General features: G+C 38.6%; 1 protein-coding gene across 1 annotated transcript in view; it reads left to right on the plus strand.

Annotated features, from left to right (window-relative positions):
• HS3ST5 (heparan sulfate-glucosamine 3-sulfotransferase 5) overlaps window positions 1-23,356 on the plus strand; it is a 93,839-nt gene extending 70,483 nt beyond the window's left edge. Inside the window, exons 2-3 of the mRNA XM_059468295.1 lie at window positions 16,863-17,001; window positions 21,589-23,356. Coding sequence (XP_059324278.1) covers window positions 16,895-17,001; window positions 21,589-22,519 — 1,038 coding nt within the window. The 5' untranslated portion in view covers window positions 16,863-16,894 and the 3' untranslated portion in view covers window positions 22,520-23,356. The remainder of the gene's footprint in view (window positions 1-16,862; window positions 17,002-21,588) is intronic.
• Window positions 23,357-26,180: the final 2,824 nt, after the last annotated feature.

Raw genomic sequence — 26,180 nt, forward strand, 5'->3', positions numbered from 1 at the left:
GAAGTTAGAGAATGTCTGCACTGTAGTGTCCCTCAGAAGCATGGCCTCCAACTCACAGTGTTCACCTGGTTAGTAACACTGAAACATAACACACCAAAGCCAGTTTCTGTCCTTCCTCCTATTTAGAAGGAAATAACAAAAAGGAGATATACATTGATTCTCCAGCAACTCCAACTGTGTTTTGACAACATGAAGAATAATGATAAGAAAATAAAATTTACATTGTGGACAGAGACGTCTGTCCAGGGTCCCAGGTAATGTGACCTCTCCATTATTGTACATACCAGTGTAAGATACTCTTTACATTAGCTAAGTTCCAAAGGGTTTGATATTGGTTCTGCCCAAGACATAAATTTGATTTTTCAGTCTCAGTGAAATGTAGACTTGTTTGTTTGGGGCTTCTTTACTAATATAACGTGTCTTTAACCAAAATCTTTGTGTTCTGATACTGAACCCCATCACTTTTATGGTTATTCCATATTGATGAATGATTGGTTCAATATTGACCTGTTTTTCCAAAGGCTCACTCAGTGACGTGTTTACCTGCATTGCTGTTGTATGTCATACGTATGTCATATGTCATCAGACTTCCTCTGATCCATGGTCGTTATCATTTGGAATTCATTCCTTCATCCTTCATGATACAAAGTGCTTATTCCACATTATATTCTTTCTTTAGTAAACTTTCTGAAATACAGTCATAATCTACCCAGAGTCCAGGAATTTGGGGACTTAGATTTTTCTAATAGCTTTCCGCTGTAGCATCAAAGATTTAACTCCAATAATATTAGGTATTCCCAAGACTGTCAATGTCACAGTCTGGATCAAGGTGCTCCATAGAATGCCCCTCCTCCTAATTCTGAATGTTCATGGGTGATTGCAGGTAACTGCTATTCAACAACTATTCCCTGAATGCTGGTGAGAGGAAAGCCAGAAGCACTAAATTAAACTATTAATATAACGCACAGAAGGGATGGGGGTGAGCCAACTCAACTGTATCATGCCTCATTTGACTGGAGTGCTGATGTTATTGGTTTAAAATTTGACCAACCCTCTCGTCTCTTTAGCACCCATAAATGTTGTGTTGGAGCCTGATTCTCAAAGAGAGGGAACCAGGGAAAACTTAATCTGCCATCATGAAGAGAGGTGATGAAATTTTCTTTTCTCAGTGTGAAGCAGCCTTGGCTGAGCAGGAATTTAGGAGGCCCATGGGGTCTGTATGTGCTAGCAGGCACAGAGGTTCATTTTAACTTCACCTGGCCTTTTGGGAGAGAATAAATACATAGAGCATCTTTCTTTCCACATAGCTTCCTAATAAACTTCCAGAGAAACTTGAGCTTGACAAATCTCACTGCAAAATTTTAATTAAAATAGATCTTCCATTTAAAAAGTCAATTCCACTTTAAGAAAAAGAAACCTCAGTTCCACTTGAATCTCAACCCCCCTAAAAAGACAAGCATCAGTAAGCTGTTGAATTTTGTGAAGAAAACACATGGAACCCAACTGATTGATTTTAAAATGCAATCAATTAGAAATCACAGCTGACTTTTTTGATTGGAACTTAATTTGATCTGGAATGGGTTTGTGTCCTTGCCTACTATTAATTAGCAGTAATAATAATATTGTTCTTCTATGGGAATTTGAAACAGATCTGCCTTCCTATAAGGCAGATGGTTGGTACAGCTCAAAGCACTCTGAGTCACAGCAGAGGTCTCAGCTCCATTACTCCTGTTAGCTGGCAAGGGAAGGCTTTGGTAGAATAAAATGGTTATCCTGAACAAAGGAAGAATAAGGAAGAAGTTGCCAGTGGAATGAGTTTGTCTTTTCAAAGCTGCAACCTGAGAGGCATTTACAAGCAGGAGAGGTTGCAGCATTCTCACAGCATTGCAGCTCTCAAGGCTTGGACACTGGGGCACTGCAGGGGAAATGTGTAGGAATGCAGCAGCGTAGTGGCTAGAGCCTGCTGTAGAATTCCAGGTGTTAAACTGGTGTGAAATATCTGATCCACATTTCTGTCTAAAGCATTAAGCCAGACCTTTCTTGGCCAAAAGCAAACTCAATTGCATTATCTTCTGTTTGTTCAAGGGATAAGCCCAGCAGCTGTTCTTGTTGTGTAACATTTATATCTTTACAGAGGCTGCAACAACAGATATAACATTTGCAGAGGCTCTGTGTGCCAGGGCTGGCCCCTTCAGTGACCTTGGAAGGAGCAGGGTGCTCAGCAGGATGCACAGCCATCTCTCACTGGCTGGAGACAATGGAGCAATGGCTCAATTTTTCTTCCTTTTACATTTACACTGCAGACTAAATGCTAGTCACTTTTTAGTATTTCAATAATATTCAGTTTACAGACTTAATTTCAAAGCAAGTTTTGATATTTTCATAGATGGACAAAACCTGTTAACATTCCTAGAGATAAAAGAGATTGTTTTTTCCTCTTTTTTTCCTTTTTTTCCTTTTTTTTCCTTTTTTTTATTTTTTGCCTGGCACATCAAAGGGTGCAAAAACATTCATACATCTGGTTTCTCTAATAGACCTTGCTAGAGCTGTGAGTGTTTAGGATAAGGAGTGTGAATGTACATGGAGTGCTGGTATCTTTTTAGTCAGCTCTGCTCTTCACACAGCAGCGTGAATAAAGCCTGAAGCTGGGCACTGTGTAAACTGATGTGGAATGGCACCTTTTGGGATAAGTCAGGCAGAATGAGACTTAGTGCCAGTTTTATGTAATACTAGCCTAAGAGTCCATGTAGAAATCCGTGAACTGTGGATATGAATAGCACAGGGAGCCCCTAGGGATCAAGGTGGGCAGGTGCAGGGAAATGCCGTCTCCCTGGGTGTTACCAGCTGTATGGCTCGTCCCTGGTGGCCGAGGAGCATTGGTGGATTGAGCAGGAGTCTCCCATCTTCTCCATAGGACAGGCTTCCTATCAGCAGGAACCTGGGGAGAAGCAGAGAGCAGCAGGGAGCAGTCACCCCATAGCAGGGAATCAGCAGGACACCTGTACTTGCCTGAATGCCTTGCTCCAGGAGTCACAGCAGCACCATGGGAATGGCTCCTCTGATATGGGATAGTTTGATAAATCTGCTGCTGTTGATACTATTTTGGCTTGTTTTCTGCAAGCTTAGTTGGTGAGGGTACTGAAACAGCAACTGTTAGAGACAAAAAACTAACTTCTAGGGAAAAAAAAAAAAAAAACTTCTACAAACACAAAGAGGAAGGACAAAAGTGCATATATTAAACTTCAACTCCACAGTACTTTTATTTACTTACTACATACATATGCTTTATAAAATAGAATTTAGTGACTTCCTTCCTTCACCTAATACAACTCAAAGACATCTGCAAATACAGTCTGTCAGGCAACTATTAAATAGACAGCATTAGGACCATTAACTTGGAGGTAAGAGATGTTTTATCTTATTGCACACTCTCCAAAAGTCTGGTTCTGTTGATAATAACAGCATGGACACTGACATCATCACACCTGCTTGGATTCTTAGTTGTGATCTGTACTGCAGAACTATTAAATACATTAAATTTAACCAAACACAGAAAAGTGCCTGCCATTCTCAAGAATGAGGATTACCCAAGAAAGTAATACAGGGCGTTAGTATATTAATGCACACAACCCCCACAAATATAGTTAGAAACAAGCAAAGTGGTTAGTTAGCAGCAGGAATGTTCATAGGGTTCCGAGAGAAGCATCTTCAAAGACTTAAGGATTAAAGTGAACCTGCAGAGAGGACAGAAATTTGAAAGACGTCAGTGAATTAATCCGCAGCTGATATTAGCAAAATAGAGTTAGGTAATGCTGTAACATCGTTTCCTTTTTCTAGGCTGTGATCTTGTGTTTGCAGAAAATGGGGCCTGTTGCAGAGATGCCAGGAGGCAGATTGTTTGCCTGAGTGGCTGTCAGCACAGGGGAAGGAGTTGTGGCACTGCCATCCATCCTCCATCCTGACAGGAGCCCAGGTGGGGATGTGCCACTGCCCTGAAGCGCAGGCAGCTCCATCAAGTGTCTCCCAGCCAGATGTTCAGTGTGGTTACCTCCTCACAGACTGGAACTATTGACCAGATATCACCAGGTCCTGTTTTGCACAGCTGGACAAAAATTATCACCAGCCCACTCCCACTAGAACATCCCCCTTTTTTGCAAGAGGGCTTCAGTCAAGGAGCCCTGAGAAGGAGCAGGAAAGGGATGAACTCCAGTGTAAAGTAAAATCATTTTGGACTGGTGTAATTGAGTCTGCTCTTATATCAAAGAGTGAGGACAAAGTTTTCCACCAGGCTAAGCTATGATCTGGCTCCAGTGTATTATCACATTCTTTTACCTGTAAAGCTACCTATATAAATTGTTAAATGGGAATTTCCCTGGTAGCCTGCTACCTGGTAATTATATCAGCAGAGCAGGGTAAGAGATGGCAGGAAAGAATGTAAGTGTGTTATGGGAATAACAAAGGAGGAATTCAATAATAACAAACATTTGCTTAAGAACATATTGTACATTTGGGTGTGAAGAAGGACTTATCTCTGTTTTATACGTGGTAGGGGAAGTAATTGAGAAGGTGTTCCATTCAGATGTTATTGCAACTGGGAAGTTATGAGACAGCCTCAAAAATTAACTCAAAGGTAACAGACTTCTAATATATAAAAAAAGAACCTTCTTTGAATTTACCTAGCAAAGCACATAATTCACTGAGATCTATTGGTGTTAAAGAATTTGTTTCCTATTCCTTCTTCTATGACAGAGACAGAGACAGAGAAGAAAATAGAAATATTTCTTAAATTAGCTTTATTTACATCCTCTTGTGAAATGGCAGGACGAAAACAGTAATGAGGATTCAAGGTCAAAAAGAATTCTGTCCACATCTCAGTCCTTCTCAAATCATTTTGAAGAATGAGAGCTGAATAGAAGAAGAATGAACTGATTTCTTTTAAGTTTAGTCGTTGCAAATGCAAAATGAGTATCATTCTGCAGATATGGTGCCAGAGGACAACACAAGCTAACAAAATAATGGTAGTCCAAATAAATAATTTATGCACCATATCAAAAACTGAATGAGATAAAGACATAGAGAACACATTTGAAAATTTGGAAATTGCTCAAAGCTTTTCCTCCAGTGTCTCCCAGGAGGATGAGCATGGAGGACTAATACACTGTGACTGTGTATAATTCATAAACTTTCCCTCATTTTTTGATTTTCAGTAGTTACAGTTTATAGCTAACAAAGGAACAGAGTGGAAAAATCCTGGTGAGAGTTGAGAGGAGAACATAAACCAGCTGATTCCTCCACTTAGTCTATTCATAAAGGGCATCTGTTCTCATCCCAAACTGCACATATATTTGCCATTAAACTTAGTACATTGAGAACAGTAAAAAAGCCTTCTACTCACATCCTTATGTCTACTTTATATTTATATTTTTATGACAGCTATTGCAATGTGAAATTATAACACAAAAATCCATTTCCAGGTGATTTGTTTTAAAATTATTCTGTTGTGGCTGTTGGTTAATGTTCAGACTGGATTTCTTAGGGATTCATTCAATGGCAGCAGAGCAAACTCAGAGCAAACTAGTGAATGCTATCAGAAAGCAGTGGGATGTTTCTGGATGAATTATACAGAATAAAACCTCCCCCACCTACAGCCATATTGGAAAGATGTTTCTAAGTTAAAGAAATCTAAAAGTTACATTCAGATAAGATTTGCCTTGAAAAGATTTTGATGGTCGCAGCAATGTGAAGTCACATTCTGAAGAGATATGGCAGGCATATCCAGTTGAAAAGGGTTGTTTTCAACTCGGCATGTCAGCAATTTGTAACAGATTTTATACACAGAACAATTAAGTTACACAAAAAATATTGCTTTCTATAAGATTCCTTGGAGTTTTAATTTTTTAACCAAAACCAGAAGATAGCATCCTGTGGCTTCCTGAGGGAAACCCTTTGCCTCCTACTCCAAGTAAACAAGCAGAGCCCAGCACATTTCTCAGCTGCATGACAAGTTCCAAGTTGCTGGGAGGCTGAGTGGCCCCCAGCCTCTGCTGCCATATGTCAGAGCAAGCAGTGTCTGCCCTGAGCCGTCACAGCAGATGCGGTGGAACACCAGAGCAGGAATTTCCACGCGGCTTCCCACCATCACCAAACAGGCAAAGAAACGCAGCGCTCTCAGGGCACCTCTGCAGATCTGTTGTTCTGGGGGTGGGTAAATGAGAAAGAAGGTCACTGCTACCAGCAAGCTGCAGAAGTGACTGAGGGGAAGCTGCCCTCTGATTATCCCCTGTGCTCTGAGCCCAACAAAAGGGATCCATTCTCCCAGCTCCTCCCTGTGGTATTTTCTGGGGTCCCCTGTGGCAGGAAAGATGAATCTGACTCCATGTTCTTAGAAGGCTAGTTTATTCTTCTATGATACTAAATTATAGTACACAAAAGAAAGCTACACTAAAACTGTACTAAAGAATAGAGAAAGGATACCTACAGCAGGCTTAACAAGATACTAATGAAAACTCGTGACTCCTTCCAGAGTCCCGACACTGCCTGACTGTGATTGGTCAGTGAGTAAAAACAATTCACATATTGGATAAACAATCTCCAACCACATTCCAAAGCAGCAAAACACAGGAGAAGCAAATGAGATAATATTGCTTTCCTTTTTCTCTGAGGCTTCTGAGCTTCCCAAGAGAAATCCTGGGCAAAGAGATTCTTCAGAAGGTATGACAGTGACACCTCCCTGCCTGCCCTGTCTGCCTCTGAGAGCCTGTTGTTATGTGAATGTTGTTTACTTCATTAATTTCCTCCTGCCATCAATTGATGAATGAATTATTCATAAGTAAATTTATAAATTATTCTACTAGTTCTATTGATGATTGAATAATATTGACCATATAAATTATTCACTCTTCTTTTTCTCCACCAAATGACAAATAAATTATTTGTGAGTATTGTTTTCTTCATTATTAGATCAACTCTTCCATCTGTTGAAATCAACCATAAAATGTCACTCACTATGATAGCTGTAAAATTTGTAATCAGGACCCTTTAGGAACTATGCTTTCATGGACAAACAGAACTAGTTTAACTTTATTGTATACTTATATGGCAGTTTCTTTATGTACAAGGTCCTTTCTTTACATATAAGGTCCTGTTCCTTTAAATATAAGGTCCTTTAGAGCATGAGGTAGTGTCTTGTATGTTTCACAGCCAAGTAAAAAATGTGCTGAGATATTTTGAGTCAATTCTCACCCAACCAAGACATTTTTTAATTGTGAAATACTGTACTGTAATTTTACAGTTGTTACAATTTGTACTGTAATTTTACAGTTTTCCATATTTGGACTTAATAGTCAGGGTTGAGGCCTTAGCCTTCCCTTGATCCCAAAAGGTATCAGGTTGTAGGTTCTGTAAAGGAGCATCAGGAACAAAGCCAAACCAGAGATACCTTGACTAATTACCATTACAAATGTGAACTGCATAGGCCAGTTATTTCAAGTTCCTGGATAAACTACATGAGTTTTCCATCGAGATAGATCCATGCCTTCTGTCTCTTTCACTGATTCACCAGTAACTATTTGGCAATCAAGTGACAGCCTCTTCTAGTGGCAGCATTTCTAGCATATTTTACCATGCAGACAAAATATGTCTATATCCAAAAATATGAACAGTCCATGTGGTTACGATGGGTTAGGGAAAAAATCAAAATCAATTTTAAAAAATGCATTTCTAGAAAAGTGATGCTAAGCCACAAGCACCCACAAAGAAAGGACTGCGTCCTCTCTGTTCCATGAAGCCCAAGTTGAATTAAGTTCATCAAGACAATCAAGCTGCATTAACATGAAATCAGTATAAGGATCATGAATAGTATGCTGAAAAGTAATCTCTAAGAAGTTGCTCGGAAAGAGACAGAGAGAGGAGGCATCTCATGCCAGCAGAGGAGCAGCCCTTCAATAATTTTCCTGGTGTGAGGGCCAGCAAAGATCAGAAGCACATACCTCTCTGCTGGCATTTGCTTGAGCCCGAAACCTGTCAGTAAAGTATGTGCAAAGATGTTTTGGTTGACTTTTTATGTTCTTTTTTTAGAATTTAAAACCATGAAGCAGACTGGCATATTTGCCAGTCTGAGTATGTGTAAGAGAGTGAACGGAGACCAAAACTACAGTTCAGGCTGCCCAAGGGGAGGAAAAACAGGCCATGCCAGAACAAGAGGACTGCCTAGTGAGCAGAGAGCTCATTTATGGGGAGCTCTCCAGCACTGGGCAGGTCTGTAACATCATAGCACTGTAAAAGCTGTTTCTTCTTGTTTTCCCTTTCTTTTTCACCCAAATGATCTGTGATCTATCACAGGTTGTCCCTTAGAACATGTGCACAGCATAAAATCCAGCTCTTTCATTTTCAGAAAAAGCTGTTAATAGTTCTGCCTCTCTCACTGAGGCACACTAACAAGTTCTTGTCTAAACTGTCATTAATGTTTTCACTTAGATTTCCACATTAAAATTGTCAGCACTTCAGATTGAAGTGTTGTGGTCAGGGCTTACAGGGGAAGCACTGAGACTTTGCATTCTGAAAAATAATGATCTTCAGGGTCAAGTTTTTAAATTCTGTTTGTCCCTGTTCTTCCAGAAGAAGCCCCATGGGATATCCAGACACAGAAATAGACAGAAAGGTATGACAGAGAAAATGGGAAGGTGGTAAAAGTGTGCCTGGACAGAAGTGGTGTATTGAGAGAGCTGGAATGGAAGAATGCCCTTAGCAGCTCTGTTCAGAATGGATATGAGCGAAGCACAGTTACATTGTTCAAGGGCAGAGAAAAGACCACTGCAGTAGTTGGGATAAAATGGTGAAGGGAGCACACAGGAAAAACTTAGACTTATATAGGTGGGTAATGGACTGAATCTTTGGGACAATTATGACAAACAAGTTATGAAATTTAGTCTGCATATGAGATTACAGAGAGCAGTCTGAGCTGATCATGTTTCATTTAAGGGTCTGAGCAAATGACAGAGATGCTACTGATCAGAACAAGTGTAGGTGCTCCATATTAGACAGCGTGATGTCTATTCATCAGCAATGGGATAGTTCAGAATATGAGTTTGGATAGGAGAAAAGAGATGAGTAATTGTACAATATAAAGATATGAGCTGCACAGAGGCTTAGGAGCTACTCTCATGCAATGATATTTTTTCTCACTGGGAGTAAAAGCCTGGAGCAAAAATCTACTGAGATGGATTTACTGTAAATGCAGTGTACTGTCAAAATATATTTGCAGCTCAGTTAGGTTTTTCTGTTAGTTTCCCATCAATGCTTTTGACTCCTATTAATGTTCCGAATTTAATTCAGTTTTGCTGCTTTTCTGAAAGTAAGTCACCAGAAAACAGAGCTGCAAAAAGCTGCAGAAGGCCACATATATTTTGCCCTATATCTAAGAGAAATTTAATTTAAATTATCTGTCAGAGTCAGTTAATTAGGAAACATTCAAACAACCTTTGATATCTCTTATTTCAGATGTGATATTATTTAGGAAAGGGTAATTTTTCCAAGGAAAAAAAATGAGCAAGTCTGTGGACATGATTCTTAGTGAAAAAGAACATGTCAAAATTACTGGTATGTGACAAAAGGTAATTTTATTTCACACTAAATCATATTAAGCAATAACTCCCTGCCTTATCCTGTTCAATGCAGTGAAACTGTTCATGATGAGGACTGTACCCTAAAGGAAGGACTAAATAAGAAAGCTCTGGATAACTACTTGCTTACCTTTTTCTCAGAAGACTCATAATCTTCTTCTCTAAGACTTTCCCAGAGCTGAAAAGCAAACTGCTTATTCCTAACATTACACTAGTATTGGCCTCTCTTTATGATTTCTCCTATAACTTTTGCAATCATTGCTTCCCTCTTCCATGTCAGTGAATTTTTTCCTCAACTTCTTTTTTCCTGTATTATTGTTACTTTTGGTTGCAGTTGATTTAGCGCCATCTTGAAGAAACAAGGCTGGTATTTTCTTTTAATAAAACTGTGAAATTGTTATGTGTTGTAATCTCTGTACAACCATAACTGCATTTCCACAGGTATTCTACCTTAGTGTCATCAGCTCCACCATTCCTGAGAAACGGAGCAGACAAGGAAGGTGATCATGTCAGGAAGGTGATCATTTCATGAAGGTGATCACTTCAGAAGAAGAAGAGGGAAATACGTGGGGAAGTGCCATTAATCCGAAGAAAAGGGCCAACCCTATCAGATTAATCTCACACTCTATGAAGAGCAGTATTAGGTAATATACTCAGGATGCTGGCAAGGAGACAGGCATCTGTATTTTGGACTAATGAAGTCCTATTAAGATCTATGTGCTTGGAAATGTTCCTGGAGCACTGTAGCTAAGTGTGGATCGTGGCAAGCCAGCCATCGTTGAGCAGAACGCGGCCGCCCGCCTCGGCGGCTCGGGTGCAATAAGGCAGCTTTCCTGAGCAGATGTGCCTGAGACCTCAAGGGCATCAAAGCGCCTGAGATTCCTAGCTGCTCTGACAATCTGGCAGCAGATCTGTTTGGCACAGGCCATCACAAAGTCAATAGCAAGCTTTTGGAGTTGTTTCTCTCTTCCCAACACCATATTGCTCAATGTCTTTCAGTGAGATGCAAAAGGAAAAAAAAAAAAGGGAACCGGTCAGAGCCGGTTATGGCCTTCTGTACTGTTGTCACTTGACACACAGCTTCCTGGAGATAGCACAGTTGTGGGTAGATGAGTCTCCAATGTGTCTGGAGTTAAATGTCCTGTGGGCAGTGGACTAAATAAATAGTCATTACCACTCCATAGACTCAAGAGAACACAGATATCTGGCTATCCAAGCCAGCCCCGATGGGGGATTATGAGATACAAATGCTCTTTCAGCACTGATAGTGTGCTGACTTCTGAGAAATGAACATAAATGAACATATGTTTTCTTATCTAGTATCCATATACAGATGCTGATTTTTTGGGTGGTCTCAGAGTCTAGGAGCTTTTCTGGAGAAAGGCTTTCACCACTTCTTTACACAAAGAACTGGCTTCAAAGGGAGCTTAAAGACAGTCCTAAATCTCAAAATCTACAGTAGCTGGCCAAAAAAAAAAAAAAAGAGTATTTTAGGTTATTGTCACAGCTGTGGCATAACAGGATAGGAAATGTTTATGTTGGAGTTTATCTGCATTATTTATTGTTTTCCGTCAGCTTTGCTGACATTTTCTTCTCCACTCTTTCAGTCAATATGAGTCATGAGAAGAAAAGGACAGGTCTACACAGGGACACTTATATGAATCTGTGAACTTCTTCCATGTTATACTTCCTTCTTTTCTTTATTTGAAACCTGAGTCAAGCAAGTGTGCATTAATCTTACTTCATCCCATTTCAGTCTTATGCTATAGAGAGAAAATTGAAAACTCTAATTACTCATGAGAATTAAATTTCTTTTTCATATTAAAATATGAACCATTAAGGAAAATATTAAAAAAAAATCCAAGTTCCTTTTCTGCAGGGTCAGCACTTTATCATTCCCTAAAATATATGGTATTTTCAATTCTTTCAGTTCCCATTATCCGTTTCATTTTACTGTGTCAAAAAATTGAAGCATTTTGTCTCTTCTTAGACTATTCCATGCTATTAGGAATGAAAAATCCTCTCTCTAATGAAAAATCATGTTCTGTTTTATCATGATCATTCTAGTTCTTTAATACTGTTCACGTGTTGCAATAGTTCTGTTGCAATTAAGGAAGCCACCGAAGCATAGGCTACAGGGGAAAAAGCACAGCAGCACTGTGTCTTTTCCTTGCTTCTAGCCCAGACCTTCCTCAGCAGTGAGACAGAGAACAGGGAGTGGGGAGGACCTGGAGGAGAAGCAGGAGCAGTAACACGACTGGCTCTTCCAGGCAGACCATGACTAAGATCATGAGCTGGTGAGAGTGCACACAGTTTGAGGCACAAATTCCCTCCTTTCCCAATCACCATATGATTTCACACCCCAGAAAAACTCCAGGTGCTTGATTTGTATGAATTTTAGCGACAGTGAGAAATGGAAGAAACTGTAGTTAACATTCAAGAGACATAATGCAAACGTTCCCAGTGATAAGTTCCCTGACTTGTTTCCTGTCACTGTATTTAAATCTCCTACAAATTCAAAAGATCTTTCTGCAGTGTATGGCAACAAATATTTGTTGGTCAACAGCTGACCCCTGCTGGTGTGAAAAATAATAATAAAAAAAAACCACACCAAACAATAAATACTAATAAAAACTACATCCTATTTATTATTTTTCCAGCCTCCTTTGTGCATATTTGCCTTTGGCTTGTACTTCATTTTGATTAATCACTTAACTCTATCAGGGCTGTATCTCTTCAGCCTGTTTGCAAAAAGAAAGGATGTTGTTGTTGTTGTTTCTTATACTTCCATCCATAATCAACCACATGCTATTCATTTATCTATAACATCTTCTCATGTCTGCTCTATGTGTCCAAAAATTTCCCTTTGATCATTTGCAAACAAGTTCCTGGCAATTTCTTGTTTCATTGTCTGTTTATTTGGAAGTGGTGATGGCAGCATATTCTCTTTTCTGTGCTTCTGCACAATTCAGATTTTTATCAGTAATGCCATCATTACTAGTATGCTTCTTCTCCAGTTTTCTCCTACTCATTTGACTTTCCCCTAACTTGAACCAAAAACTAACTTTTACAACAGCTCACAAAAAATTTACACTATTTGTCCTGCATACCCACTATCTACCTTTATACATGATCCCTTAATCTTGTCATGAACAGTCCATCTATTTTTCAGTTATTATTATCATCAGAGTTCTGTATAACTGTACTGTCTTCTCTTGGCAATTCACTCAATAACCTTGGTCCTCTCCCCAGCAAAATGGGAATGTAGGGAAAGGGGTTAAATGAGGCATTCACATCAACACACTGGTAAGGCTACTTTCTAATGTTTCTTTATTGAACTGTATCATGATAGTCTAACACTTCAGATCAGATGTACATCTGAAATCACAAACCACATTTTATTTTCATTTACACAGGATTTACAAACTACATTTTTAAATCTACGTGATGTTTCACACATTTTTATAAATCATGCATTCAGTAATTTGTGTTGCTCTTTGTGCATTGTGACTCTCTCAGATAGCCAGGAATGAACTCTCTTGTATGCATATTTAACTAAATTGTCCAAGACAGATATTTCTAATGTAAGCCCACAGGAGCTGTGCAACAGTGTCTTGTCATCTCTTTGGGTGGGAGGCTCCACATTCAGCATCCAGCTACTGGGAAAGTTCTGCCTGCAGCTTTCTCCCAACCCCCCTCCCACTGGTCAGCAACTTTTGTGACAGTTCAGCTCTTGTCCCTAAAAGAGAACAAAATTTTTTAAAAACACCCTTATTTGCCTCAAATAACTGCTAAAAGTCTTGTCACTTTGGATTATATTTTATCTTGTCTTCCAGCTTCTTGTAAAGTTTAAAAGTATGCATTCCTAACAGAAAACTTTGTACACCTGATAATACTTCCCAGAATTTTAATTTCTTTCTTTTCATTTCTTCTTTCCATTTCATTTAATTGTTGCTGTGTTAGTCTCCAGCAACATTTTCGCCTTAGGGAGCTTCACCTTAATCACATTCTGGTTGTATTAACTCGGTGTCTTAAATAGAAATGTTTTTTCAATCCTCTCCTCTGGCACACAGAGCTGTCTCAGTACATCCATTGCAAGGTGTAGCCTTTTCTGGAGTCAAGATATAATTTTTCTATGTTTTTTTCGAGAAAAAATTAACATCTAGGGAAAGTTTTATTGAAATTATCTCCCTGGAATAAAGCTCCTTCCATGGCCTTTAAATTACATGCTAAAAATGAAAACAAAAATGAAACAAACAAATAAATAATGCCATCTTTACGTTTCTAGTGTGTGCTTAATACTTGTCATTCTGTGGGAAAGTTTTCTGTACTTAGGCACGTGCAAATATAAAACTGGAACTGGTTTGGGCTTTTTTTGGTTGGTGGATTTGTTTGATTTGCTTTGTTTGTGTTTGTTTTGTGGTTTGGTTGGTTGGTTGTTTTTTGTATTGACTCTAATTTCAAACACTAATATTGAAGTCATGAGGCCTTGTAGAACATATTTCAGGAAACAGCTTGTCATTAATTTGATTTTGTTGTGGCCTGATGACCTCCACAGCCTCACTAAGGATTGCAGGCAGGACTGAGGTGGGCTCCAAGAGCCTGTACAAAGGAGAACATATGGAAACAACTTTAGTTTAATGTATATGTATATGTTTTCTGAGAGACAAAGTTCATTGCTGTAGCACTGAAGTGAAACCTTCATTTGGAGGGAGCAACACTGAAATACTTAAAACTTGGTACCTATGAAAATTTATCCCCTTCTTCATGTCCTTCTCTTTCATCTTTTTAAGCTAAATAGTTAAAAGAGTAATTAGCAGTAACATATCAACACAGAGGTTCAGCATTTGTGCATTTTTCTTAATAGTTCAACTTTGGCTACATATTTTCTGCATTGCTCAATGTACAGGATTCCTAATTTATGCATGATTTTTATGGAAAAAAAAAGTATATTACAAAAAGGCAAAAGTTTACCATGTAGTTAAAGCACCAGAAAGGAATTATTTCAGACTTAATCTCACTGGTGCTACAGGTTTTCTTGAGAAAAATCACTTAATCTCTCTGTACCTCTGCTTCTCATGTATTTCTTAAAGGATGGTAACACTTCTTCTTTCTCTCTATTTACATTGCAAACTCCTTTTACTCTGTGTTTTATATTAATCTCGTTGCACTAAAGATCTTATCTAAGAATTCTTATGATAGAGTTGCTTTTACCTCCATAAAAAACAATATATTCCAATATATTCTGTATGATTAGTTATCCTGCATGATAGGTTATCCTGATCTGTGACCTGAGTGTAAAAGGAGTTGTTATTGCAGCAGAAGTGCTTTAGAGACCAAGTCAGATCAGAATTTCAGCGTTGCATGGCTCTTTTATCAAGAGATGGTGGGTTGTAATTAGAAAGCTTTCTCTATAACAGTAAAATAAATGTGCTTCAGAATGGCTTTTCAACCACACTTGAAGAAAACCAGTTTGGAATGATCTGCATCTGCACCTTTAAACCAGCCAGCACTGGGGCAGGCAGGCTACATGAGTGCTGCCTGCTGGGAAGGGTTTCCAGCTTGTATTATCTCCCTGACTATATCCTGGATTCTAAAGAGAGATTTCTGGGCCAAAAATTTAACATCATGAACAGAAATGGAAAAAGATGTTTCCAGAAATGGAAAGAAATGTTTTCAGGCTGTGTTTAGGAATGGCCAGTCAAACCTTGCAATCTCACTGAAAATTCTGCCTCTGTATATAGTTTCATGCTTATAATAATGTATCCCACTCTTGCTTTATGTAAATCCCAAGGCTGGAAAAGAAGAAAATGTGCTGCAAAAGAAACTTCGCTGTAGTAAAACCTAAGAAACTTGACATCAAAAATTGCTCATAATAAGTCCAGACAAAATTTGGGAAAAAAGTTTTTGTTCAAACTAATACATAATACAGTAAATATTTCCTGATAAAGGGAATGAGACTTTTGATCAATATTTCAGTGATTAAAATTTATATTTATGATTTTTGCACCATTTCGTGATGAAGGCATTTTTTTTAGGTAGGTAGGTAGATGGTATGGCTTTACCCCTTGTGAAACAGTGAGAGGATTGAAACTTAATTCTCCTGCATGGCTACAAGAAAGCTCAGAACTGGTACAGAATGAAGAATCATGTCATCTTTGACTGTTCTCTGAAAGGAGGAGCTGATCTTTCTCCTCAGTTCATGTAAGAATGTATTAGGAATCCAGGTCTGAGTCCCATAAAGAGATCTTCGCAGATCACACACATAATCCAGCCCAGAACATAAATGTAATGTTTGAGGAAGAGTCAAACTGAAGATAGTTTTACTCAGCACTTCTTTCTACCCTGGCTGGGAACCTCCTGGTTAAATCCTCTTGGCATAAGGTCATGTCTTTTTACTCCTCACCGCCTCGATAACTATAGTATTTGAGTACATCAGAAAAAGAAATTAAAATATATGCTTTGCTATTGCTAAAAACTGGAGATGTAGGCATGCTTGATTCCAAGGTGACAGTTTGTGTCCCAGCAGGTCTTGAGGGGACAGTCAAGGCTGGTGTCATGCAGGTGAGGAGCTTAAATGGCTCTCCACAGAACAGACCAGACTGATGCCCAGCACAGACACAGCTGATAGAATACACTAATGCTGAAAAAACATTATTGTGCCCACTCCAGCTACCTGCTTCCCAGTTCTGTCACAGTTGACTTGCTGGCATGGATCAAGACATCTTTTTTTGATTTCTCTCCAGCATACACTCTAATAATCATAGAGACAGAGTAAACATGCTTCCATAAACTGTACACAGGATCTGCAAGCCTAACTCCTGGTTACTGCAGCTTTACTTCACATCAAGGCATTTAAATCTCTGTTGAAATCTAATTCTGTCTGATTCCAAAAGGTTTAAAATCTAAACATATGTACCTAACAAGATGTCTTATTATAGTATGAGCTTCTACAGTAAAGACCTTCATTGTGGCTATCCAACAGTCCTAGTAATGGTGGATGCAGCTGAGCTATCACTTCCAGAATTACCATCCTACTCCAGATACATTGCCATGTGGGACTGAAAAACAGTAGCAAAAAAAACCCCAAAAACAAAACCAAAAGTAAGTTGTTTAACTACTTATTTTGCAGTTTTGCCAAGATTTTCAAGCGTGGCCTAATCAGCTGCAGCACCTGATTAAACACTACCCTGCACATACTATGCTTTCTGATGAGTATTTTATGTGTTCTTGTCTCTGCAGACTGAAGAAGTCCTGAAGATTGATGGAGGGCCATGCTATTCAAACAGCAGGCGTTGCTGAGACAGAAGCTCTTTGTGCTAGGCAGCCTTGCTATTGGAAGTCTCCTATATCTAGTTGCCAGAGTTGGGAGTTTGGATAGGTAAGTCATTAAGTAGCTGCTCTCTTGTGTAGAATGGGCTAAGATTGTCTGAGTTTCTGCTTCAAGGGTTTAATTGCTTTCATGCTCTGTTTTTTGGTTTGCTTTTTTTTTTTCTTAGAGTCTACTTGTACAGGAAGACAGAAAGACTGGCTATTTTAATGTGGTTTTCACTATTTATTCCTACCCTTTGGAGAAGAGAGTAGGAAAATAGTCACAGTCATCCCTGTCAAAGTTTTTCTGTTTGTCCATTTGTATTCTGAACACACTGACACTTGTTTTCAGAGAAGAAATAAACTAGCATCCAGTAAAAATGTCATTACAGTAGCTCATTTTGCCTGTGTACATCTGTGTGTTGACCTCTAGTTTCAGCAAAACAGTTATGATGTATTTATACATCTCCTTTTCTAAATTTGTGAGCAAGCAATTAATGTGCTGCAGTGGTAGTTAAAATTAAGTATGAGCCTGCAGAGCAGCTCGTCAAATTTTGAATACTATTTCATTTGAAAGATTGCTTCAGGGTTTGAGAATTTTAACTATGTTAATTAGCTGGTATTTTCTGTAGCTGAATGTGCTAAATAAGTGGGTTTTCTCTGCAAATGATTTCCTGGAGAGCAGTAGAAAGCGCAGTAGAGAAAATCAAAGAGTGCTTGGCACTTCTGACCAGGCTGACTTTTGACTGGTTTTTGACAGTGCAACAGTAGTGCTACCTGCACTGACACTGCTGTTCCTGTCAGCTTTGAAATGGCCTGGGACTGCTGTGGTAGGTGCTACACAAAGTCACAACATATTAAAAACAACAACAACAACAACAAAAACAACAATGAAAAGAAATAAAGCTGATTTAGAAACATGAATGTAAAAAACCTACATGATTTCCAGAATCAGGTAGACAGTTTACAAGTGTTAATGCTGTATTCTTGTCCTTCTTTTTAATGATGCAACATATTAGGTGGTTTCAAAACAGTCACACAATGCTGTGTGAATATGTGGTGCTTGGAAAGTGAAAACTGCTACCTATGGTCCACTGCTAGGTAACAGTGGGCTCCATTGGCAGTCACTGGGTGCCTTCTTCCACTCCTCAAATCCACTCCAGAAGAAGGAGACCATGTACTCAGCTAGGATCAAGTGCATTGCAAATTAAGCCCTGGAACTTCTTTACCCTGATGGTCAAACCATCTCTGATACTTCAGAAGTAGAAATTTCACTGAGACTAATGTGATTCTGTAAATGGAGGCAGAAATCCTTACTGGTCCCTGCAAAAGTATATTTTATGCTCAGAGGCATGAAGTCTAATTAACCTTCTCCTATTATCTATGCTTGCACATCTACAGAATTTACTGATGGCTATAAAATTATCTCGCCACAGTATTTGACTCGCTGACCTCCTGCGGCAATGAATTCCGCTGGTTTCATACATAGTGTTGCCAATGGCAGTAAAATTCAGTTTTGTTCTCTTGCTTTACCCAGAGTGAAGCATGCCACACTGCTAAAAAGAAGTCCTGTGTATGGACTTGTTAAGAGAAAGAAGTACTAGAAAGGACAAGGCACAGATGAATTAACTGGAAATATTCTTCTGCCTGATCATTGTTGAATCTCTCAGTTAAAGAATGCTAAGTGGCTTCAACAGACTTTGGAATAACTAATTGTTCAGGAAGAAATCCAGATTCATTTATGCTTAATTTATGCTGATCTAATTTGAACAAGTGAGCTGGGGGTGGCTCATGTTTAATAGCCTCAGATGAGGCTTTCCAATGGCAGTGTCTTGAGTTTCCTCAGGCCCAAAGGAAAATTACCACTAGTTTATATGATTCATTGAGTCATAAAATCTGATAAGATGAGCACTTCCCTCCAGGGCAGGCCACCTTTCTTCAGCTCCTGAGAGCACAGGTCTGCTTCGCATGTAAAAGCTCAAATAGATTCTGTGGCAATTTTGAGCATGTCTGGATTAGTCTTTGAGTTACCTGACTCCCTGACTGGCAGTGCCAGGGGCCTCCACATCTGATTTCCATGCTACAAAATACTCCTGCTGGAACCAGGCTTATAATCTTTTGCTGCTGTGACACCTCCATTGGAAGAAAATTAGCAAGTATTCTGGATCAGGTGAGACAGCTCATTAAGATTGCCCAGACCTACTCCAGCTGTTTTGAAACTTTTCAGAAATACAGGTCCTGGAGATTAATTGGTTTATGGTGGGTTCTCTAAAGAAGAATTATTGTAGAGTTTTACTGTAGCAGCTTGAGAAATTACCTGTTTTGGGAGAGCAACTCAGTGATATAATAAGTGTCATATACTCTTTCTTAGCAGAGAACTGTTATTTAATGGGAAAGTTACTCAGACAATTAAGAATATCAGCATGTTGCAATATAAGAGTTAATAGTTACATCTTGGATTAAACTATGAGGATCTGCCCTTTACTTTCCACCAGCAAGATCTTTTAAGTGTTACTTTTTCATTGTTTAGAGAGAGTAGAATCAGGGGGAAAGAGTAAAAGAGCCTGAAATACAAAGGCTGAGGAAGGACTTCTAACAACATTGAATCTTTTCCCTTAGGCTAGAGGATATCTTGAGTATTTATTTATTTTCAAAGGAAACCACCCTGTTTGACAAGCTGTTGTGTTACACTGAAGGCAGTGCTAGCTGTCTTTTTGAGCAAAAGATAAAATTAGTTGAGATGGGTCTGGAACTGCTGTTGTGGAATCCTCTTTGCTTGAAAACAAATAACAAATATGCAGAAGGAGAGGGAAGAGAACAGAGACAACAATTGCAGTTTCTGTTTCTTATGTTTTTAACTGCCACTTTGCTGATGCATTAAGGCTCCCACCAGCCACACCACAGTCTGACCAAACTGTAGCATTGCTAAGATATTTCTTCTTTTTTTTTTTCTCAATATGGGCTGGTTTGCATCAACATTTCAACAATTCAACAAAAAACTTGGTCTTTGCCACCAAGTCAGGCTTTTTCAGTAGATGGCAGAGAGCAAAGCGATAGAAGAAGCTAGACACTTGAGAAAAGAGATAACAGGAACTCACTTTTCATCACACTTTCTAATTAGTCTGCAGGACTTAGCTAGAGCTCATGTGAACCCAGCAATGTCATATGGATTGTTTCCCTGGCTCTGTCTGGACAGGCTATATCTCTCAGCATCTGGATAATCAAGGAAGCAGCTAACAGGTCAGCCAGGGAGATCAGACTTACTTTGTCCCAACCATCCATTGTCCTAGAATCAGTGTCAAATTAGAGACCCCAACAAGCAGTGATGGATGGAAAACCCGCAAAGAAATAAATAATTATGTCCTGAAAGCAGGGTTTGAATAATATATAGTAAATGAGTGAGGGACCACATGCTGAGAAACTAGAATAAATACTGAATACCTAAACAGCTATTAATGAGCATTGCCCATCTGGTACACTGGCTAAGGCAGGGGTCCTGTGAAAAATAATAGCATGTGGCTATGTAATTTAAGAACTGTATCATAATATATGTGCACAGCAAGCTCACACTAAAATTGCCTAGGCAACCTTTGTTCTTACATATCCTTAAATTCAGAGAGCATATCTCAAAAAAATTAGTAAAAATATTTTTTTGTAGTGCCTTGGAAGCTCTCTGTACACACCAAGCTAATCTTCAGTGAAACATTGGCCTGTAAAATGTCCAAAGTGCTGATTAGAGGGTGGACATGAGAGTTTTTTCAAGGTTGTGTAAAGTTTTAACATTTTTCTTACTGAACCACTTCTTGGATCCAGTGGTATCAGATACAAGAACAAAGAATGAGAAAGTGAAAAAGAGGGGAAATAATTGTAGCTGAATATAAAAGAATAATACAAAAATGCACTTGCAAAAGAAGAAATAATAAAACACAAAATAAGTGGGAAGAGTCCCTTCAGCGGAAGAATACAAGAGTGATTATAAGAAAATCATTGATGTAACAATGTAATAAATGCATTTTTAAAAACTCTTCTTGCCATTCTTTTTGTACCTTGCTAATCTTGTCTGGATCAGAACCTTGAACTTTCTGGTTCTGACTGGCAGACAAACACTGGGCATATTTTAAAGAGGAAGAAAAATACTGAAAGGTGATGCTTAGAAATCTGGTTTTCATCCCTTTTCCTCCTCTCCATTAAAAAAGCCATTGCTGGATCAACACAATGGAAAGACTTCAGGCTAGAATGAGAAAAATGTGGGAAAGAGATTACTTAAATCAACTGGATTTTCAGATCAAAATGTCCAAATATAATTCATCTTAGAATGCCTTAAAAACTGCCAAACCATCACAAAATATTGAGGAATGTGAAGTTTAGGCAAGGTTCAAGAAGACCCAAGAACAGTAATCATAGTTCCTATGCTGGCAAAGGGCAGATTGGTCAAGTTATGAATTTCCCAGCTAAATCAGAGCAAAAAAAAAAAACCCTGATTGAATAATAAAAAAAATTTGCAAATTATTTAAGCATTGGCATAATAAAATAAGAGTTGAAAGATGGGCACATCACATTACATTTGAATATGATCCCAAGAGCATGATTCCTTTGTACATAAAACTTGTCTTGAGAGAAATCCTCTTTTTACAAGTACCTCTTATTTTGCTTGCAGACTGCAGCCCCTCTGCCCCATTGATGGTCGTTTTGGACCCCGCGGCCAGGACGAAATCCCCTTGCGAGCCCTGCAGTTCAAGCGAGGTCTGCTCCATGAATTTCGGAAGGGCAATGCCAGCAAGGAACAAATCCGACTGCACAATCTGGTTCAGCAGCTTCCCAAGGCCATTATCATTGGGGTGCGGAAAGGAGGCACCCGAGCACTACTGGAGATGCTGAACCTTCACCCCGCAGTGGTCAAAGCTTCTCAAGAGATTCACTTCTTTGACAATGATGAAAACTATGCCAAGGGAATTGAGTGGTACCGGAAAAAAATGCCTTTTTCTTACCCTCATCAAATAACAATTGAGAAAAGCCCCGCGTATTTTATCACCGAGGAAGTACCTGAAAGGATTTACAAAATGAACTCATCTATCAAATTATTGATCATTGTCAGGGAACCTACCACAAGAGCTATTTCTGATTACACTCAGGTGCTGGAAGGCAAGGAAAGAAAGAACAAAACTTACTACAAATTTGAGAAGCTGGCGATTGATCCTAATACCTGTGAAGTGAACACTAAGTACAAGGCAGTGAGAACCAGCATCTACACAAAACATCTGGAGAGGTGGTTAAAATACTTCCCAATCGAGCAGTTTCATATTGTGGACGGAGACCGGCTCATCACAGAACCACTGCCAGAACTCCAGCTGGTTGAGAAGTTCCTAAATCTTCCTCCAAGGATAAGTCAGTACAATTTATACTTCAATGCCACCAGAGGGTTTTACTGCTTGCGATTTAACATTGTCTTTAACAAGTGCCTGGCGGGTAGCAAGGGACGCATCCATCCAGAGGTGGACACCTCTGTCATTACCAAATTGCGCAAGTTCTTCCATCCTTTTAATCAAAAATTTTACCAGATCACGGGGAGGACATTTAACTGGCCCTAAACTAAACTTCATACAACATTTTCTGTTGCACCTGAGGCATGCAATAGGATGCCTCTGCTGAAATATGCACTTTTCATAGATACGACTAGCAAAGTAACTTTTTTCATGCATACGTGTACATAATGCAGTGTGTGACCAAATATACGGTGGGATCGATTTTTTCTACAGAGTAGTAACTAACATAAATTTACTGTCAATATAGTTGCATCTTTTAAGATATAATAATAAAGGGAAAGGAAGTATTTAGGGAAACAAAGTCAGACACTGTTAAAAGGGTCAGTGTTCCTCTCGCTTAGTGAAGTGTTTATGTGACATACTTATTGATCTAAGCAGAACATTATTTTATGCCATAAAAATTCTTGTTAAAAGTCTGTAAAGCTGTGAGAAAGCATAATCTTGAGGCTATATTTGGTATGTGTATTGCTAAAGGAATACTGACACTTAAAACAGAGAGCTGAATTTTTACAATGAGAGTGAATAGTACTATTTTCTTATTATTTTAAATGAATATCTTATCTCATACAAACTACATTGTTTTAGAGTTCCTGTGGTGAGTTTGCACTATTGTTTTATTGTATGGACCATAGTGTCACTTGTAGCATGTCAATCATGTGTCAAGAAAAGGTCAAATAATTTTTTCTTCTATACTTGTGCGTCAGCAAAGCTAAACATGGTGTACATAGTGTACAATGTTTGTAAATACTGGTTTCACACTAAGTAATTCTATTTTGTAAACTGAATATGGCTATTTAATTTATTGTGAAAATTAAATTTATTGTGGTATTTAAAAATGGAATGGATTAAAATTACCTATATGTGCAATGGCTTTTCACCTTTGCTTGATGTATGTCAGTGTGGTCCCTTAGCTTAGACAGGTCATAAGTATGTGTGAGAGAGATTTGCTCAGGTAAGCTTGGTTTATAGACTGTTGAGGAAAGTGATACATGAGGCGAGGCAGAGTTTATTAAAAAGCTCACCCTTCTAGGAATCTGGTGTAATGCACACCTCAAAGAACATTGCTGCTCTTTGTTGTGGCACTTTGCAAAAATTAATGCAGTGGCTCGTGAGGTTAAAGCATGACTGCAAAAGCCTACTGTAACCAGGTACATCAAAAAAGCAGAGTCCCCATTAAAATCAAAAAAACAGACAGATGAACAAAATCAGAAGAAAGGTTTTGGTGATTTCATTACCAAAAGGTGGTGATGCTTCAGGAGTCATAGAAAACAGTTGTGACACTTTGCTTTCATCTGATACTGCATGCGTCTACTCTGAAGAAAACAATCAGAGTATTGTTATTAATGGGATAAACATATAGCTCATGCTGCCATTAAATAAGTGACAAGAAATTAGTTCAGGAAATTATTATTTTCATGCATTATATGTTTTATGGCTCTTAGAGATTCATAAGAAAAAAACAATGAAAGCAAATTTAAAAGTATTTTAAAACAAGAAGGAAAAAAAAAAGAAAGAAGTGAAGAAAAAAAAAAACAACAAACAATCACTTTAAACCACCATCTAGAGATTGATGGAGACAAAAATTTTGGAAGGTGTCCAGAACATCTGAATGTTCTGGGCTATGGCAGCAAAGTGGCTGGTAGTTCAGATTATAAGATCAAGTGTTCCCCATGGGCTGTTTATTTTGTTCAGCGATTTGGAAGCATTGGTTTTTCTAAATAAGTGGTTTTTAAAACTCTTCCAAGAGACTGCTTCTTGTCTTGCTGTATCTTTAATCATATGTGCTAACACTGTGAGCAATGTGCCCCTTCTTCATGCTGCATCGCAGCCGTGCCAGCACAACACGGCAGAGCATATGTGAAATTCTCTGCAGTAGCTACAATACAACTCACTGTTTCCCTGTATAAGAGCCATTTATCTTGCCTACTTCCAGACAAAAAATATAGATATTTAACTTATCTAATAGTGTTGAACAGGGAGTTTTTATCCAATTTAACATTTTCATGGTCTTCAGGTGGGCAGACAGATTCCAGGCAGTTTTGGGTGATACCTTGGGTGATACTTCATATGGTCCTGGCTACAAACTGACTGAAGGCTGAGATATATTTTCAATGAAAGGGAAAAATTAGTTAGGTCAAAGTTACTTCCAAGCACAAAATATGCATTTGAAATTAATATCTCTCTGCATTGATCAGAAGAGTCACAGAGACTGTGATCTACCAGGCACGACTACGCACTTTCCTGTTAAAGTCAACTGGCTTAACTCCAGCTTATCATTTGCAATTTTGGAGAGATGTGGATAAATTTAGGCTATATCTTAGACAAATCTGGTTGACAAATCCTGTTCAAAAATGCACAGAAGAATAGTCAGGAACAGCAGGGGAGGAGAGAGGGTTCAAAGGCATTATATTTTATATTAAGAAGACTATAAGAGCAAGAGTCTGATTCACTTTCACTAAGACTTCAATGCAATGTTGTCAAGTCTATTTGACACAACCCAGTGAAGAGAAAATTTCAAAATTGATTCATAATATATAGATACAACACATTACCCAAAGCATTCTCCTGGGTTAATGGGGATTTTGCCTCAGTGTTCATAACCAGTTTGTGAAGTCCTGACCTTATTGTACTTTCCTCTTCAGGAGCAATTTCTGAATAGTTCACTTCAACCTTTTTGCTTTGCTTCCCAAATTCTGAGTGAATAATTTCTATTCAAATTGATCATGAGTGTTCAGTCTGGGAAGTGCATTCTTAGCTTGAGATTATGATTTCAGAGTGATGCACAGCTACATGAAGTTGCAGCTGTTAACTTGTGGCATTTAAGTTCTCTAAAGACATTGCATCTTTCCTATTTTCTGTACTCTAAAATTATAGGCTCACAGCTCCGGTAAATGTTAGGATTAAAACAGCTAACATTTCTGTGTATTTTTATCAGATTGTCCCAGCTGCTATTTAAAATACATAGGACAATAATTTGCAGCATAACAGATTATCAGAGATTAATTTGAAATTGTATTTTTGGAAATTATTACATAGATAAATAAAGGACTGATAATTGGAGATAAGAGATTCATTTACCATTAACCAGCTATACATAATTTTCTTTAGGAAAGTGGAATAGATATGAGGGAAATGCATATACCCTATGTAAATGGATTTTTTTCCTTTTTTTTGCCACAACCTCTTCGAATAAAAAAGACACATAATTTTTAGCAACATGTTTCATTATAATAGTCCAAGATTTTTAAAAGGCAATAAGCTAAAAACACAGGGCCACCATCTGAACATCAGGAAACACTTTTATACTGTGCAGGTAAAGCACAGGCATGGGTTGCCCAGAGAAGTTGCAGCTTTTCCATCACTGGAGATATTCAAAAGCCATTTGCACACTGTCCTGGGCAAAAACACCTGGTTTTGGGTGTTTCTGCTTGGGCAGTGGGGGTTCCATTTCCCTTCCAACCTCAACTATGCTGTGACCCTGTGAAAAATTTCTATATACCATTTAGTTCTTATTGAGTACTGCCCATTGGTTCAGTGTTGTACAGACCATAAAGAAAGAGAACCCCAGTGTCACAAGCCAGTCCAGCCACTTTTCAAACCCAGGGTATGGAAACACTACAGGGCACATATTTACTCCCTGGATAGCTGATCTAACTCGTGGTTGAAGCCTGTTCAACTTACTGGAACCCTGTAATTGGAGAGATTT

Source organism: Ammospiza nelsoni, chromosome 3, assembly GCF_027579445.1.
Source record: "Ammospiza nelsoni isolate bAmmNel1 chromosome 3, bAmmNel1.pri, whole genome shotgun sequence".
Taxonomy (NCBI): domain Eukaryota; kingdom Metazoa; phylum Chordata; class Aves; order Passeriformes; family Passerellidae; genus Ammospiza; species Ammospiza nelsoni.